The sequence below is a fragment of the Silene latifolia genome, chromosome 4 (genome assembly GCF_048544455.1).
Source record: "Silene latifolia isolate original U9 population chromosome 4, ASM4854445v1, whole genome shotgun sequence".
Lineage (NCBI taxonomy): Eukaryota > Viridiplantae > Streptophyta > Magnoliopsida > Caryophyllales > Caryophyllaceae > Silene > Silene latifolia.
The window spans coordinates 3,865,911-3,881,589 of NC_133529.1; the positions used below are offsets into that span (position 1 = coordinate 3,865,911).

General features: G+C 37.0%; 3 protein-coding genes across 6 annotated transcripts; 1 reads left to right on the forward strand and 2 right to left on the reverse strand.

Annotated features, from left to right (window-relative positions):
* Positions 1-1,210: 1,210 nt before the first annotated feature.
* LOC141653925 (chaperone protein ClpB1-like) lies at positions 1,211-3,456 on the forward strand. The gene is made up of 3 exons (XM_074461791.1): positions 1,211-2,698; positions 2,779-2,970; positions 3,116-3,456. Exons 1-3 carry the CDS (start codon positions 1,211-1,213, stop codon positions 3,368-3,370), a joined length of 1,935 nt encoding a protein of 644 aa, XP_074317892.1. The 3' UTR covers positions 3,371-3,456.
* A 573-nt stretch (positions 3,457-4,029) lies between these two features.
* LOC141652609 (phosphoenolpyruvate/phosphate translocator 1, chloroplastic-like) lies at positions 4,030-9,508 on the reverse strand. The gene is made up of 9 exons (XM_074460149.1): positions 8,997-9,508; positions 7,862-7,984; positions 7,626-7,778; positions 7,336-7,421; positions 7,138-7,222; positions 6,717-6,836; positions 6,553-6,621; positions 4,833-4,962; positions 4,030-4,386 (listed from the first exon to the last, which is right to left on the reverse strand). The coding sequence occupies exons 1-9, from the start codon at positions 9,414-9,416 to the stop codon at positions 4,310-4,312; spliced, it is 1,263 nt and encodes a 420-aa protein (XP_074316250.1). The 5' UTR covers positions 9,417-9,508; the 3' UTR covers positions 4,030-4,309.
* A 1,539-nt stretch (positions 9,509-11,047) lies between these two features.
* Positions 11,048-15,368, reverse strand: LOC141652610 (E3 ubiquitin-protein ligase BOI-like). 4 transcript variants are annotated; one of them, XM_074460153.1, is made up of 4 exons: positions 14,873-15,368; positions 13,418-13,521; positions 12,020-12,363; positions 11,048-11,730 (listed from the first exon to the last, which is right to left on the reverse strand). In XM_074460153.1, exons 2-4 carry the CDS (start codon positions 13,515-13,517, stop codon positions 11,227-11,229), a joined length of 948 nt encoding a protein of 315 aa, XP_074316254.1. In that variant the 5' UTR covers positions 13,518-13,521; positions 14,873-15,368; the 3' UTR covers positions 11,048-11,226. The 4 variants fall into 4 exon arrangements, with proteins under 4 accessions (XP_074316254.1, XP_074316251.1, XP_074316253.1 ...); XM_074460150.1 differs by having other exon boundaries at positions 14,438-15,300; XM_074460152.1 differs by lacking the exon at positions 14,873-15,368 and adding an exon at positions 14,578-14,635.
* Positions 15,369-15,679: the final 311 nt, after the last annotated feature.

A 15,679-nucleotide genomic window follows, 5' to 3' on the forward strand; every position in this document is an offset into this window, starting at 1 on the left:
TATTACATTAACTAAACGTAGGAGTATGTCTATCTTAAAGACTTGACACTATAAATAATAGACAATACAATTCAATAAATAAGAAATATACTTCATCTACGTTGTTTGTCCCTAATTGCTGTTCTTCAATTTTCTCCGGCAACTTATATTCTATTTTTCCATCGGTTATTAATTAAGGTACATTATTTATTTATTTTCTTCATTAATTTCTCATTATATCCTGGTTTATGCTTTTATTTTTATCAATTTTTACGGGTAGTAATAATTATAGTACGGAGTATATCACATGTTTGTTATTCTTCGTATTTATTTTCCGTTTTATAGCTAAAACGAGTTATTAAGTACTACACTATTTAGATTTAGATAGATGAGACAAATAAAGTTTTGTTATCTGCTAGATATTATTCTTTTGTATTTCTCTATGCAAATCGGTGATACTTGACTCGTTTTAACAATAAAACGGATGATTGTTTGATGTGATAGACACATGCGAATAACAGTTAATGTATTATACAACAGGTTGTACATACAAGTAATACAGCTTATTCAATGTAATTGAGCTTTCTTATAATGTTATCGAGTTCTATTAACAAAATTATCGAGCTATGATACAAAGTTATTGAGCTTAACAGAATAATTATTAAGCTCAATAACTTCGTAAAATAGCTCAATAACTTGTAAAATAGCTCAACAACTTTGTGTAAGAGTTCAACAACTTTGAGACGTTGTTGAGACGGTTGTACAATGCTACTATACAACTGGTTGTAGGATAATATTTGTGTGCGAACAATACCACAAATACTACTATACAATCTATTGTAGAAGAGCATTGTACAACCATAACAAATCTAACCGAATTTATGTGTATTTTTTTCGAGCTTTTAAAAAATTTTATTTATATTTAAATTTTTTGATGTTAAAACTAAAATCTAATTGAGCTTATGTATATTATTCTTAAGTTTCATTATAATTTTTTAAAACCAATTTTTTTTTATAATGAAGCTCAAATCCCTTAAAATAAAATAAAGCTTAAAGCTCGTAATGTATAATTCTAAGCTCAAATAATTCACTATAAAGCTCAGATTCTTTTCTATACAACATATACAACTGGTTGTATAAACTTACTCTCGATTATAATTTCTTGTATATACTTGTATGTTAATTGCTTCTTGTTAGTATTGTAATTTTGATCTTTTGAAAAAATGCAGCAATGGATACCGAAAAGTTTCGGGTTAAGACGGAGGTTGAGAAGCTTAGAGAAAAAGACACTATAAAAGTTTCCTATAAGAAGCCCTGGGGGGTTATGTCTTGGATTAAGGCGGGGGTTAAGAAGCTTCGAGGAAAAGACAGTAAAAATACGCTGAAGACATATGGTTATGATTTGCTTGAGATGGCCGAGAAGCTAGACCCGGTTATTGGCCGTGATGACGAGATAACGAGCGTGATTCGTATATTAATATCGCTAAGAATTATGAATAACCCGATTTTGATTGGGGAACCGGGTGTGGGTAAAACCGCAATAGTTGAAGGTCTAGCTAAAAGAATTGTGAGTGGTGATGTTCCTAGTAATATCGCGAATGTGAAGCTTATAGCATTGGATTTCGCGAGTTTATTGTCTGGAGCCAAGCATTTGAGTGAATTTGAGACGAGACTGAATGACGTGCGGAAAGGAATTGAAAAAGGAAAGGTCATATTGTTTATCGATAATTTTGATTTGATTTTTACACAAGGTTTTATGAATGGGGGCGTCTTGTTGGAGTGGATTCTTGCTCGAGACCAGGTTCAATGTATCGGAGCGACCACTGTTGAAAAGTATCGGAAACATTTGGAAAATGATGTTACATTTAGGAAGCGGTTCGAGAAGGTTTTTGTGGCCGAACCTACTGTTCCTGATACAATAAGCATTCTTCGAGGGATAAAACAGAAATGTGAAGACTGGTATGGTGTTCAAATCCAAGACGGAGCTTTGGTCATCGCTGCCCAATTGTCTGGTTTGTATATCATTAATCGGCGTCTGCCTGAAAAAGCCGTTGATTTGGTGTGTCAAGCTTGTGCAGAGGAGAGTCAACTTAAAACTGTGGGACCGGATCAAATAGCTAAAGTTGTGAGTAAATGGACCGGTTTACCGGTTAGCTTCCTCCTGCGAGGAGATGATAAACAATACTTGATTGGGCTAGGTGACAGACTGAAACAAAGAGTGGTGGGCCAGGACCGTGCAGTCGAGGAGATTGCAGAGGCGTTGTTGATTTTGGGATTGAGAGCAAAATTAGGGAGACAACCAATGTCATTCTTGTTATTGGGTGAACCTGGTGTCGGGAAAACCGAGCTAGCAAAGGCCCTCGCCGAGGAACTATTTGGTGGCGGGGATCGTCTGGTGAAGATTAATTTGTCATATAAAATAGAGAATCAGTACTTTAAGGCCCGGTTGATTGGGGATGTATCGGGTTATCCTACCCGCACCTACGAAGCTGTCAGAAGGCGACCTTGCGTAATTTTGATTGATAAGGTGGAGGAAGCAGACAGTGCCATGTTCAGCATTCTTCTAAGAGTACTTGAAGAAGGAAGATTGACAGATAGCCAAAGACGAAATGTCGATTTCAGGGACACATTGGTCATTATAACTTCTAGTATCGGAGCTCACCATCTTTCATCCGGCATGGGTTCAATCGAAGCAGCACGTGAGAAAGTCGTCAATGAGGTATAGCTCGTGATTCTGAGGACCGGACCTGAGACAGTTTTATTCCGTTCTGCTAAAATTGAGTTTTTTTTTGTTGGCAGGTGAGAACGCTGTTCAAGTGCAGGCTTCTGAACGGCTTGAACAAGATAGTAGTGTTTGATCCTCTTTCGCGTGACCAACTAAAAAGTGTTGCCAGGCTGCAATTTAAAGATGTGGCAAAACGTCTTGCCGAGAAGGGTATTGCTTTGGCTGTTACAGATGCTGCTCTTGATCTTGTTTCGGACAAATGTTATGTAAGTACTCTGCAGTCTGCACCATTCAGGGTTCTTCTCCTTTTCATCCTTAATCTACACAATAACAAAAAATTGTATGAGACGCGAATTCTAATTAGTTGTGTACTTTTAATTTCTGTTTCTGACATAGATGTTGTTCAATCAGGTTGATGGCGCAAGGAAAATGGAGAGGTGGATAGAGACGAACGTGGTGACAGAACTTGCAAAGATGTCGCTGAGGGATGAAATCGATGAGAACTCAACAGTGTACATTGATGTAGGAATAGATGGTCTGACGTATCAGGTGGACAAAATTGGGGGCATTGTGGATCTCAGCACGGCGCAGAGAGTGGATATCCTGATCCAGATTCCAAACAGACACAAAGCGGATTCTGCAATTCAGACTGTCAAAACAACCTAAACTCTGAATCTTGACGATCAACACTCTAGGGTGACAAAGTAGAAGCTTATCGAAAATAAGCCGATCACTCGATTATTTTTTGTTAGTACAATTCTAGGACACTCGCAAATTTTGTCAATATTTTTTTGTTAATCAATCAAACATCAATTTTTCTCCAGTAATTAATACTCTAAATGTATCATCTAATGTATGGTGCGTATCCAACAGCATAAAGTCCGAAGCTAACAAGATATAAAAGGATCGACTAACAATGGGCACAGGAACCTCTTCAATAGAGCGAAAGATGTGATCTGGTTTGTGTATGCAGTTTCGAAAATGGCAATTTTTGCATCAAAATAAAATAACGCTATTGAGAAACCGTCTCTCTAAAGTTTTTGTGTTATCTAAATTTATATATCCGGGTTTTTAAGCCCCCATAATCAAATAAAACAGAGGAAGTAGTTCACAAATCACATCCCCTTGAATCTGGACCATGTTCGTAAGAATGCGGTCTAAGCTTGATAGCAAGAAAACCATGTTGTCGCCCCTACGGCTTCAATGACAAAAGGCACACATAAACGAAAAGCATCACCGAAAAACACGAGATTTTGAGATGATTAATCTCTACTGGTGAAAAAAAAAATTCAAAACTGGTGAAAACTTGCTTGAACTAAGGCAGCATTACTGAACAACATTAGTTCTTACTGGTAAAGAGTAAAGACTGAATACATAAGAACAACGAAAGCGGTACAAGAAAGGCTCTGTGCCCAAGTAATAAGCATCGTGGTCTCCAAAAAGAATAACATCACACAAACTTTGTATGTAATTTGATCGAAATAAAAGGGATGCAATCAACTTTCTCCGCCTGACCTACAACTCTCTTCCCTTAAAAGACTACATTCATTTTTTTTACCTATAGAATCAGAAACAAAAGCTAGTACACCTCTTTGATTTCCGAATCTAAGCTTCTTTTGGCTTTGCTTTGATACCCTTCACCCTGGAATACAAGAATACTCCGGCAAGTCCTATCCCGGTGCCTACAGAGAAAATTGGGGAAGAAATAAATGATTGAACGAACATCTAGGGAGACCGACATATTTGGTAGAAGTGCACAAATCAACAATTTGCTAACTGCATTACTATTATTACTGAAAAATCATTCATATGTTTTTAGAGAATAAATTTACTGAAGCAAAAGTAGACATATCAAATACGGAGTACATCATTAGGAGTTAGGACTGGGTTATGTGAAGTCATTTGGATACGGCTAGTATGGGTTGTGGTTGCTTTGGAGCAATGGTTTACTGGGGTCTTTTGGGTCAATTCGAATCATCGTGGTTTTTTCGCACGAATTAGTCATTCGGGATTGTTTTGGGTTTGGGTCTACTTTGCTTTGGCTCGATCGGGTTAATTCTGATGATTCAAGTCAAGGTCAATTTTGCCACGTGTACGCAAAAGATAAAGTCAAAGTCAAGGAGCTTACCCAAAGCATTGATAGGTGATACTGGTGTCCTGAAGAAAATTACAGAGCTAACAATGACGACAACCCTCTTCACACAATTACCAACGGAATGAGTGATTGGAGAAACCCTTTGCAAAATCATGTAAGACACCTGAAAAATTCAGATAGAGGTTAAACCAGACGTAGAACAAGTATGAAGCAGATAGATACTGTCTAGAAGATAATCGAATACAGTCCCCGTCACATTAATATGTTTTCTAAATGAAGAGCTAATTAGTTTCATGGGTAGGCTAGCTTATTTGTCTCGTTCTAAACATTAGATAGTGTACTGCACTAATGGAGAATAACAAAGACAACAATTTTACTTTCTCTTCACAACAATTAGCAGCGATAATTTTATATCAGATTTCTGGAGACCTGATCGATAAATGGTAATACACCTATATCCCGGTAATTCATAAATGTAGGGATTTTTGGTATGACCACACACACACTAATAAATATAAGAATCAGAAAAATAACAAGGACACGATATTTACGAGGTTCACCAACTTGGCTACGTCCTCACTATAGTCGCACTAGGAATTTTATTGATCATTCAATAGATATACAATGAGGAATGAGGATGATAAAACTACGTAGCTTGCATCTTCTTTTATAGTTAATAATAAGCTATAACTCCTAGACTAAATAAGTGCTTGAAACTCCTCCCATTTATGTTAGTGATCAATGAAGCAAGTTTCATCGAGTTAAAAATGCATTCACGCATGTTTCTTATGAAACATAATCTCCATAATGGAGGGAATAAATTCCTAACAATAAAAAATGCCCGGGCACTATGAAAGAATCTAAAGTCAAGCTCTTCATGACAAAAGATTGAAGCCAACGATAATTTGAGGTCCCCTCCATATGAAAATTTTAAAGGTCAAAAATCTGAAAAGAAAAAAAGGGAGTGTGTCTTGGTCCAATGCAATGGCTTGCTTGGACATCATATGCAACAGCAATTGATAGGTCATCCATGAAATAAATACACTTATCGACAAATAGCTGTTCTATGCTTTTTTATGTTTGAAGTTTTAACCACTTTATACCTCCCCTAATGCTCATATAAACTACCATCTACCAACCAACGGCAGTGACTTTCGAATCTTTTGCCATAAGTTTAAGGACTCATTCTTAGCATAGAAGAGACCTTCAGATTCACTCAAAAGCTCCCAAAGGTTTATCGCTCCTATTACGATGACAAACTAGTAGACGACAGCGACTTATCTTTTAAACTAGAAAGTGCTGCCACGACAACGCAGAAAAGGAAGTCTAACTAAATTGTTCCAGCATAAGCACCAGAACACATCATTATGCAACAAAGACATTTGCTTCCACACACAACAGGACTACAGGGGTCACCGATCTTCATTTTTGAAAGAGGGGTCACCGTCTAACCAATCAATTGAAAAGTTAATCCTTCTAAAAAAACTTGAAGAAAACATCTAACATGCAACATAACAAGGTAATGGCAATGTGATCCGGTATTGTATTTGCATTATGGACAATTCATAATCCAGAGGTACTATAGTTAACAAAATCAATAGAACAAAAACAACAGCTAATACTGTAGATGAACAACTACAAAATAGAAATGACACCAATAGAATAAAACAAGAGAGTTGAGACAACATTCAAGTTCAAGAAAACATACAACTAGTACGAAGCCAAAAAGTATTGTAATAGGAGTACAACTTACCTGCTGGTAAGCATGGAAGCAGAGAGCAGCCACCAAGGACCTTACATATATCTGTTTCACATTTATTCCCTGCCAATACAAAGAGAACGTATAAGAAAACGCATCATGCATATTAACCTATGGAGTTAGACCACCAAAAGAAACAGCAAAGACACGATTCTTACAGCAGCTTCTAGATATGTAGGGGTAAACTTGACACCTTCTGTGAACAGAGCTGCTGGAGTTAACAAGAAAAATGACATAATCGTAATAATGGAAAAGAGGGTGATATTGTCCAGTGATTCCTGTCAGAAGATCAACTGTGGTTAGAATATTATGAAATGATATAGCATAAGGAACATGCAGTAATTAACTACAGGGACAAGTGGACAACATAACAGCCAATCTATTTTTACTCGTCACACTTCATTTAGGCAAATAAATCAATCTGTTTCACAATAAAATTGTGCTGAATAGTGTCCGACAGTTGCAGGAGAGCAACCTCCAGACCTCCACCACTCAAACAGATAAAGGGGTCAGAGACCCAAAGTAGTTCATTAGAAAGCTTTTCGTACTGAATCTCCACAATATGACAGTATTTATTACCTCTTTCTTCACCATGAGCTTCTTGCTAAGGACGTTACGAGATTGATTTGTCACATTGGAAGCCATTGCACTCCAGAATCCAGCCCTTCATTAAAATTTTAAGAAAGTCTTTCAGTTTAGAAATGCCGAGAAATCAGGTGTGTTCATAACTTCAAAGGGGGTAATTCAATACAGGCTCCAGCATGTAAACTAACTGACCAGTTAAACGAGGCCTCTGTCATAGATGCAAGCGACACTCCTCCAACAATGGGAAGCAATGCAAGTATAACCCACGGAGTAGGTCTCTACAAAAAAAATATAATGCAAATTAACTCACAGACAGAAACCAGGATAAATAAGTCACACAGAAGTACAGAACATACATTGTAAAACTACTAGACAAACAAAAGGTGTGCAATACTGCAATAAACATTTTGAGACTCTTTATATTTTTAACATCAGTCAGTGCAATATTGAAACAAAACTATGACATAGATCTAGAATTATACCTCGCCTAGAAAGAGGACTGAAAGGAGCACTGAAAAAAATGGCTCCATAGCTTTAATCGTGTGAGTAAAAGATACAGCCACCTTTCCAAGACTCATGTTGGTGAAAAGGTTTCCTAGCGTGTGCACAACCGCTAATGGCAGGATAGCAAGTAGCTGCAAGATATAAGTTGAAATCATTACAATATCCAATCTCTACCCGAAGAATGCGTGGGATAACAATTCAGACTATAAAATACCTGCGCGCCGCTAACTTTAGGTTTCTTGTAGAGATTAAACATCCACATTAAGATCACAAAGACTGACCCAACGGCAAACTGCACCATAGTGACAGTCATGGGGTAATGAAATGCCTTCAGAACCTGTAGAAAACATCAGCATTTACATCATTCGCTCGTAAAACTTGTAATTACTCTCCTATAAGCTCATCTTACAATAATATTACATAGAACAGATCCAGCTAAGAAGAGAATCAAATCGAAAAAGTCTGTCTAAGGCCATTTATACAAAGTATTTGTGAAAACCTGCAACATCAAAGTCTCTGCTTTGTAGGCTACATAATCGTCCATTCATCATCGAACTAATGAACCACAAAACGCTTCTAACTCCTCGATAAATTAGAAAAACATCTCCCTTATCCACCAGTTCATAGACTATACATCTGAGGTAGTACCTCTTATTGTTTATTTTCTGTGTTTTATTTTAGAGTTTTTGAGTTCTGCCTTAGTATAAAGTTTTTGAGCACATTTACTAAAACGTTACACTAAAAAAATATAATATTGCTCAAAAACTATATTTATAAATGGTAATATGCTCAGAAAAAATGTGTATATGCTCAAAAACTACAAAGTGTGAGGTACTAACTCAGATGCGTAATCCTTTTTCTCCTTATTCACGCACATACTCTCTTTACAAAGCAAAAGAATATAACCAATACTCATACTCCACATTTGCTACCAACTTCTTAACTAACTACCAGGGTCGCAATTACGCGTCATAATAGAATCATGCTCCCTTCTATTCATTGAAATTACGACATTGCACAAATGGAAACATTTTTGGCACTATGTTGACGATTTTCCACTAATATCGTGTAAAACGGATCTCAACTGCCTAGAATATGGCCCTGGCTGTTACTCAGTAACAATTAGTTACCAAAACGATCCATTTTATAACACCGCCTTACACAAGTAATTGTATTTCACGAATCGCCACTACATCAAACAACACAAACAATTCCAATTCCAATTAAACAAACTAAACAAGAAAAATGGGGAATAAGAGAAACAATAATAATAACAATAAAATACGCCTCACAACAAAAGGTAAACAAATGAACGAAACGAGGGAGTAACCGATTTCAAAATAACAAACCTGTTTGTTGTAAATGTTGAAGTAGATGTTAAACAAATACCAAGCACCAAACAAAATCCCTAATTCCAAAGTTCGATTAACAGCTACAGCCGGTTTCGCGACCTCACCATCAGCACCACCAGCATTCTCCGGCACCGACGCCCTAACCACCGCCACGTCATCGATCTTCGACGGCGATTTCTTCAATGTCGGCAACGAGATCAATCCATCAAAATTCGATTCCGATCGACGGTTGAGATTGAATCCATAATCTCCATTAACGGCGGATAAACGGTGAGATGAGAATGCGGAGTTTGCGGAGAAACGAGAGAAATTGACGGCGGAAGGAAGACGGAGAGAGGAATTAGGGTTAGGGTTAGAGGAACGGAGAGGTTTAAGGAGAGGAGTGGACGGAGAAAGAGAGAAAGCTGTGCTCTGCATTTTGGGAGAATGGAGTTTTTGTTGGAAACTCCGTCGATGTGGTATTCTTTTTTGAGGAAATGAAATACGGAAGGTAGGTGACAAAGTGTGTTATGGGTTTATATATGTGATTCAGTGGGAAGTGTTCTACCTACTTTCACCGGTCATGATTACTTTAGACGGTTTAAAATAAGACGGATTAAATATCATCATTTTTTTATAGAATATAACCTTTAGTGATAAAATGTTATAAATAAAGTTGTCACCTTTTACCCTAAAAATAACGGTAATATTTTATCAAAAAATAGTAATATTTTATCGTAGAATAATTACATTTGGTCCGTCTGAAATAAGAATTTGCTGTCATGGTATTATTACTGTGATTAGAGCCTTCAATTCTGGTGATTTGGAGTTTTGGACATAGAGTGGGTTGGTGGATGGTTGGGTGGGGTTAGTTGTGAAAAGGAGTAGGGGCTAGATAGAGTGTGAGTTGGGTTATTTGGGTTTGACGTTGGAACGGATTGGGTTGGGTCGAGTTATTTTCTTTTAAGATTATTTTCGGGTGTGTTTTTATTAGGTTATTCGCAAACTCTTGTTTCAAACGGTTACTTTTGTCGGAAGTTTCAGACGGATATATGTGATCATTTTATGATTAAATCTAACCACAATGGTACCGTCAATGTTCCAGCTTGTCATAACATGTTTTTAAATAGTTGTCACATTTGGCTGTAAAGTGGTTACAAAACCCCGTCTTATTGTTTGCCAAAATGGGCACTTTCTTTATTCTGTCTCAAACAAGCAACCATTTGTAAGTTATTTACTGAATGACAATGATCAAATACGCGACAGTAAGTTAGTAGCCATTTTACATCAGGTCGGCACAATTCGAGTTACAGCTCAAATTCGGAATTGTATGAGTTGAGAGTTATTTGGGCCAGATTATTTGGTGGATCGGTCTTAGAAAGTCTACTTTGGGGATAGGTCATTTTTGTTTTGGGTCATTATGGCCTTATGGATGTCTTTGCATTGGGTTTGTATACCTTTCTTATGTGTTCTATTCAATCATTTAAAGGCAAGGTTGGGTTCAGAAAATTTCAAAATTTGGACATGCTATTTAGGTTGTGGTCATAGTTGGATTCAACAATTTGAGACGAGGCCAATTCAGGTCGGGTCAATTTGTCATGTCTAGAAGACTAGAAGTCACAAGCACAATTCTTGTATGCAACATTGCAAGTTTGCAACCTATCCGAATCCATAGGTATTCGTCAATTTTTTTTTTTTTTGAAAAAAAAAAAAAAAAAAAAAAACTACTCCCTCATATTCACCATTTTCTTCCCCTTTTCTTTTTGCACAAGAAATAAGAAACTGAATTTGGACCACATAAAACACACTACCCCACATACTATTGAATTTGGACCACACAAATCAACCCAAAAAAGGAAATAGGGAAGAAAACGTGAATAATCCGTAAAAGGAAATAGGGAAGAAAACGTGAATAATCCGTAAAAGGAAATAGGGAAGAAAATGGTGAATAGGAGGGATAGGAGGGAGCAGTTCGATAGCTCAAAGAGTAGGGATGTCCCATGCAGGAATGTGCCATGAAAATACAGATTGTGCAAGTTCCATTTCACTCGAGCAGTTGAGCATTATATGCATATAACCGACAAACCATTAGTAACAGGCCGACTGTATCAAAACTTACACCCGCAATTTGGTCAAGATCATAAATCTTGTCAGTTAAGCTAGCTAGACCGAGTTAACAAGTCATCAGGCAATGATCGTTACAAGTGTGCAAAAAATGTTATCTAGTTTCTTCATCCCGATCATGTATTTACATGTATACTTGCAGAGTTCCAGTCTTCTTCACCCGACAAACAGGGCAAACCTCTATGAGCACCTCGCAATCTGTACAAAGACACAAATGTCGACAAGGCAACATAAGAACCGAAACCTCCTTACCCTTGCACGACTTGCAATTCACTGGCTCATGCTTGGGGACAGAAGGCGGGAGATTGGAAGAAGAAACAGCATCATCTTGAATGTTCTCGTCATAACCTTCTGAAACGTTTGCAGCTCCTTGTCGGAAGACCTGAGTAATGTGGGTCCTTAGGGCATTGACCAAGAACTCGTTTTGTTGAGCTTTGTACTGCCACGACTGCGCTGCTACCTCAAGCTGCCTTAATTTGTCTATCAACTCCTTGTTCTTATGGTTCAAGTTCTCTATCTCTGCGTCTTTCTCACGTATTCTGAAAATTATGTCTTTCTTCAGAGCATGCAATAGAGACGTTGTGTGACGATGATTCAGCTCTCCAATGCCCTTCCTGATATTTTCCGACTATAAAGAATTGTAGCAGTTAATATAGGGGATTATTAGTCGTCAGCCTTTGTTAAGGATAGAACATTAGGAAATAAGGTTGGAATGCCGGAATGTTGTCTGATGTTGGAGCAAACAACAAAAATAGCGTAATCCCAACATAATTTAGATTTGGTCGACATGAATCATCATTTGAAGTCGGTAATGCTAGGTAATATACTCAAAACAAATAGCAAAAAACAAAATCGAGAGAGAACGAACTACTAAAATTTTAAAATATTGGTAAAGAACTTTTTTATATCAACCTCACCTGCATTCTGATGTACTGATCAAGTTCATCGCTCTGTCGTGCAAGTTTCATTTGCAGATTGCTGTGGTGAGAAGGATTAACCATAGTGGTCTCGCCAGTAGATGAGGTGGACGAATTAGGCTCGTTATCTCCATATGAAAGCTTAAGACCAGTTGACACCAAGAGTTGATTCCATATGCTTCTGCATTGCCCGCCTTCATCCTGGCCAATACCGTCATTTAAGGTAACAGGCAGCTTGTGCGGACTGAATGGAGCATATTTACTTGGTTTCATCGGTAGATGGTTCAAGGAGGCATTCTGGTTTCCGCCCATATTCATCATACCAACATTACAGCCAGCAAGAACTGCCAGAAGATTTAGAAGGTCAACATACAACCACAACAAAGCCTCAACATACAACCACAACAAAGCCTTGCCCTAAAACGATTAGGGCCGGCAAAATCTGAGGTCGTCACTTAAAATTCCATAGAGACACATTACTCAGTATTCTTACACTACTTGCAAGTAAAGGACACTGAAACAGAAAGGCTTCATATGACGAAACAACTAAGTGGGCATATCAAGGATAACTGTTTGTTTTACAAAATTTACAAGTGCTCATTCTAACGAAATAAATGTTACGCGAACCACTGAATCATTCGTTATGTTTTGGTACTGCATTGCGAAGGAAGCAATAAGGCTCACTAAACTAGTTGCCCTTTTTTTAATGTGAAATAGGATTCATTCGATGTGATTATTCACAACGCCATTTCCATGAAGGGACATTCGAATATAGCCTCGTTGTGTATTTACTATTTAGCATTGGGGTAAGGTTGCATACATGATACATCCAACCATCCTTTACCACAGCCATTTGCGGCCTTGAAGCCTAGGGTAATGTTGTCGCCATTTTTGCTTTCAAACCACTCATGATATCCCTAGATGCAAACTCGCAAGATTCACTACTTAAAAAGTCAATGATGCTTATATCAAAGGGCACCAATGCACCATATGTCTATACTCTATATGATTCACATCCAGTCATTTTAACGCAGTAGATACATCAGGAATCACCGTTTGTTTTACAAAATATGAAGTTAAAACAGTGACACTATTGATGATGATATCAGGATTCAGGATACCCATTTTAGACAGGTAAGCTCTCACGTTAAGAGCGATTTTATGTTGAGGTATGGCAATGGCAATGGCAATGGCAATGGCAATGGCAATGGCAATGGCAATGGCAATGGCAATGGCAATGGTAATTGCACCAAGCTAACCACTCAACTCTCTGCTTATTACTTAATCCATAGATTCAAACTAGTACGGATTAAGAAGTAACCAATCAACATGAAAGCTGACAATTGAAGAGTCAACAAACGATGAAATATGAAACGAGGTTGACAAGCGGAAACTAACCATCATCAAATTGCATAGGTGGGACTATGTTTGGATTGTTTGGTACCCTGAAATTATCCATGGGGCCAAGAAACTGATAATTTGAATCGCCACCAAGCATGCTCCTGCAGAAAAATTCAAGATGCTGTTAGTTCCATGCTTTGGAACAATGTAAGGCTACAAACATCGCAAAAATTAATATTCAGCTATCGGAAGAAGACCAACTTCCACCAGTATGATTTATGAACGACACACGTACAGATAGACAATAGGGAAGCAGTTTTGCGATCAAAATGCAGTTGAGTCTTGTACTCTTGTATGTGATTGTCTCACATGATACACCAACCCAACTCCTTTGTATTCCCTAAAGGTTAATGGGTTGGTCACACATTTAAGACCAAGACTTTGTGAAAACCATATACTTGCCTCCATGACCTACCCGTCTTTCACGCAAGAGACAACACAAAATGCGGTTTCAGAATATCACACACTGAAAAGAGAGTCAAGCATCTAAAAAGAGATGACTCTCAGTTCATCAGACTAAAAACAAGCCAATTAAATCAACAAAGTCTTAGGCTTGTTTGGATACAAAAAAAAGAGGGAAAGAGAGCAAAGATGAAACGAAAGGATGGAGGAGAAATAATTTGCAGAGTAGGAGGGAAATGGAGGTATCTATTTTCCCTCCGCTCCAAATCCCTCCACCTCCATTTTGCTACCTAAACAACGGAAATCGTCTCCCTCCAATATCCCTTATCTAAACAAAGGGCTAGTATCAACTCAAGAAAGATTCAGCGAAACCGAGCAAAATCATTAAATGGAATGATAATACCAGCAGGACACATATCACAAGCATTCTGTTAAAATCAGACTGTCTTAAACAAAAAAGGTAAAAACTTATACAGGAAAATCAAGATTTTGTATGACTGATATAGTAAAACTAATCCCTCAATCCTCATGAACTAAAAAGAAAACAATGCAAGCATAAATCAAAGATTCTTGATTTGATTAGAAACAACACAAATTCTTGTTTAAGACGGATACCTAACTGATAAGGGATTAAACAAGAACACACAACAGCAATTTGCAATCTGCAGAAATACATAACATCATTTCAGAGACTTAAAACCCACCAAATTCTTCAAACAAAGAAAAGAATCACCTAAAAAAGATTTATTTCATACCAGAAATACAACTATTCATAACTTATACAGTATCAGTAAGCATTAAATAACAATCTAAAGTAGGAAAACAAGAGATGCCCATCACATCATTTTAAACATAAAAACTACTCCCTCCGTCTCATTTATTTGTTTACGTTTTAAATTCTTTGTGACGGGTATTTTAATCAAACGTAAACAAATGATTGAGACGGAAACCCACCAACCCACCAAGATTTTGATCAACAATTCTTGAAATTTCTCAACACCCAGATGAAAAAACATGAATTTGATCAAGATAAACTAAGAAAGTTGTTACCTTGGGAAGATTTAGATGATGATAATGATGGAAGAAAAAGTGAGTAAATTGGGGAAATTTAATAAAAAAAAACAACCAACCAATTTGTGTTCTTTATATTATATGATGCACTCTAAAACAAAATTAATTAAAATGAAAAAAGATTGCCCATTTTGTGCCAGGAAAAAAACAGTGCATGAGTCAGAGATAGTACATAGTACAGTTACAGTGAGGAATACAGCAGAATAAATAAATAAAATAAAATAATATAATATAATCATGAAAGAAATCAAGAAATTTGTACGGTTGAAAAAATGATGGAAATGAATTTGTTTGTTGTAAAAATGTGCATAAAAAATGGCATAAAATCATGCTAATTTAATTGCTTTTTATATGTCTTTTCTGTATATATTTGCAGCTTTGGTTTTGGTTTTCCCACCATCAATAGTGCAGTGCAGTGAAGTAGGCTTCTGATTTTATGATGGTTTTTCTTTAATAAATGCTGTTACTATCCGTTGTATTTTCTTCTTTCTGTTTGATTTCTTTCGTGATGGTTGATGGTTGAATTGACTTCTCTTGCCCTTTTTTCATGCTTTTATTTAGGTGGTGAAATTTCTGACTTTTCCGATTTTTGATAAGACGATAATATCTGTTTTAAACTTAGAAGCGTGTGAATAAATGACAAACCCCAAAATGAGATTTGTCTAATCTTGCCACATCACTCAACATACAAACCTTCTAACAACAAACCTCAATACAACAATAGACAAACCTCTTAAATATAGACAAACCTCATAAAAGTATCTATGTAAGGTAATTTATCCATTA

Bases quoted from the DNA above. Each gene is read 5' to 3' on its own strand.
- LOC141652609 (XM_074460149.1), bottom strand. From the start codon at position 9,416: ATGCAGAGCACAGCTTTCTCTCTTTCTCCGTCCACTCCTCTCCTTAAA. The intron at 7,779-7,861 runs GTATTTTATAGT...TATATCTTGCAG, and splicing joins CTAAAGTTAGCGGCGCGCAG to CTACTTGCTATCCTGCCATT. The intron at 4,387-4,832 runs GTAAGCTCCTTG...TTTTCTCTGTAG, and splicing joins ATCACCTATCAATGCTTTGG to GCACCGGGATAGGACTTGCC.
- LOC141652610 (XM_074460153.1), bottom strand. From the start codon at position 13,517: ATGCTTGGTGGCGATTCAAATTATCAGTTTCTTGGCCCCATGGATAAT. The intron at 12,364-13,417 runs GTTAGTTTCCGC...ATCTTCTGGCAG, and splicing joins ACCTATGCAATTTGATGATG to TTCTTGCTGGCTGTAATGTT. The intron at 11,731-12,019 runs GTGAGGTTGATA...AATTCTTTATAG, and splicing joins ATCAGTACATCAGAATGCAG to TCGGAAAATATCAGGAAGGG.
- LOC141653925 (XM_074461791.1), top strand. From the start codon at position 1,211: ATGGATACCGAAAAGTTTCGGGTTAAGACGGAGGTTGAGAAGCTTAGA. The intron at 2,699-2,778 runs GTATAGCTCGTG...TTTTGTTGGCAG, and splicing joins GTGAGAAAGTCGTCAATGAG to GTGAGAACGCTGTTCAAGTG. The intron at 2,971-3,115 runs GTAAGTACTCTG...TTGTTCAATCAG, and splicing joins TTGTTTCGGACAAATGTTAT to GTTGATGGCGCAAGGAAAAT.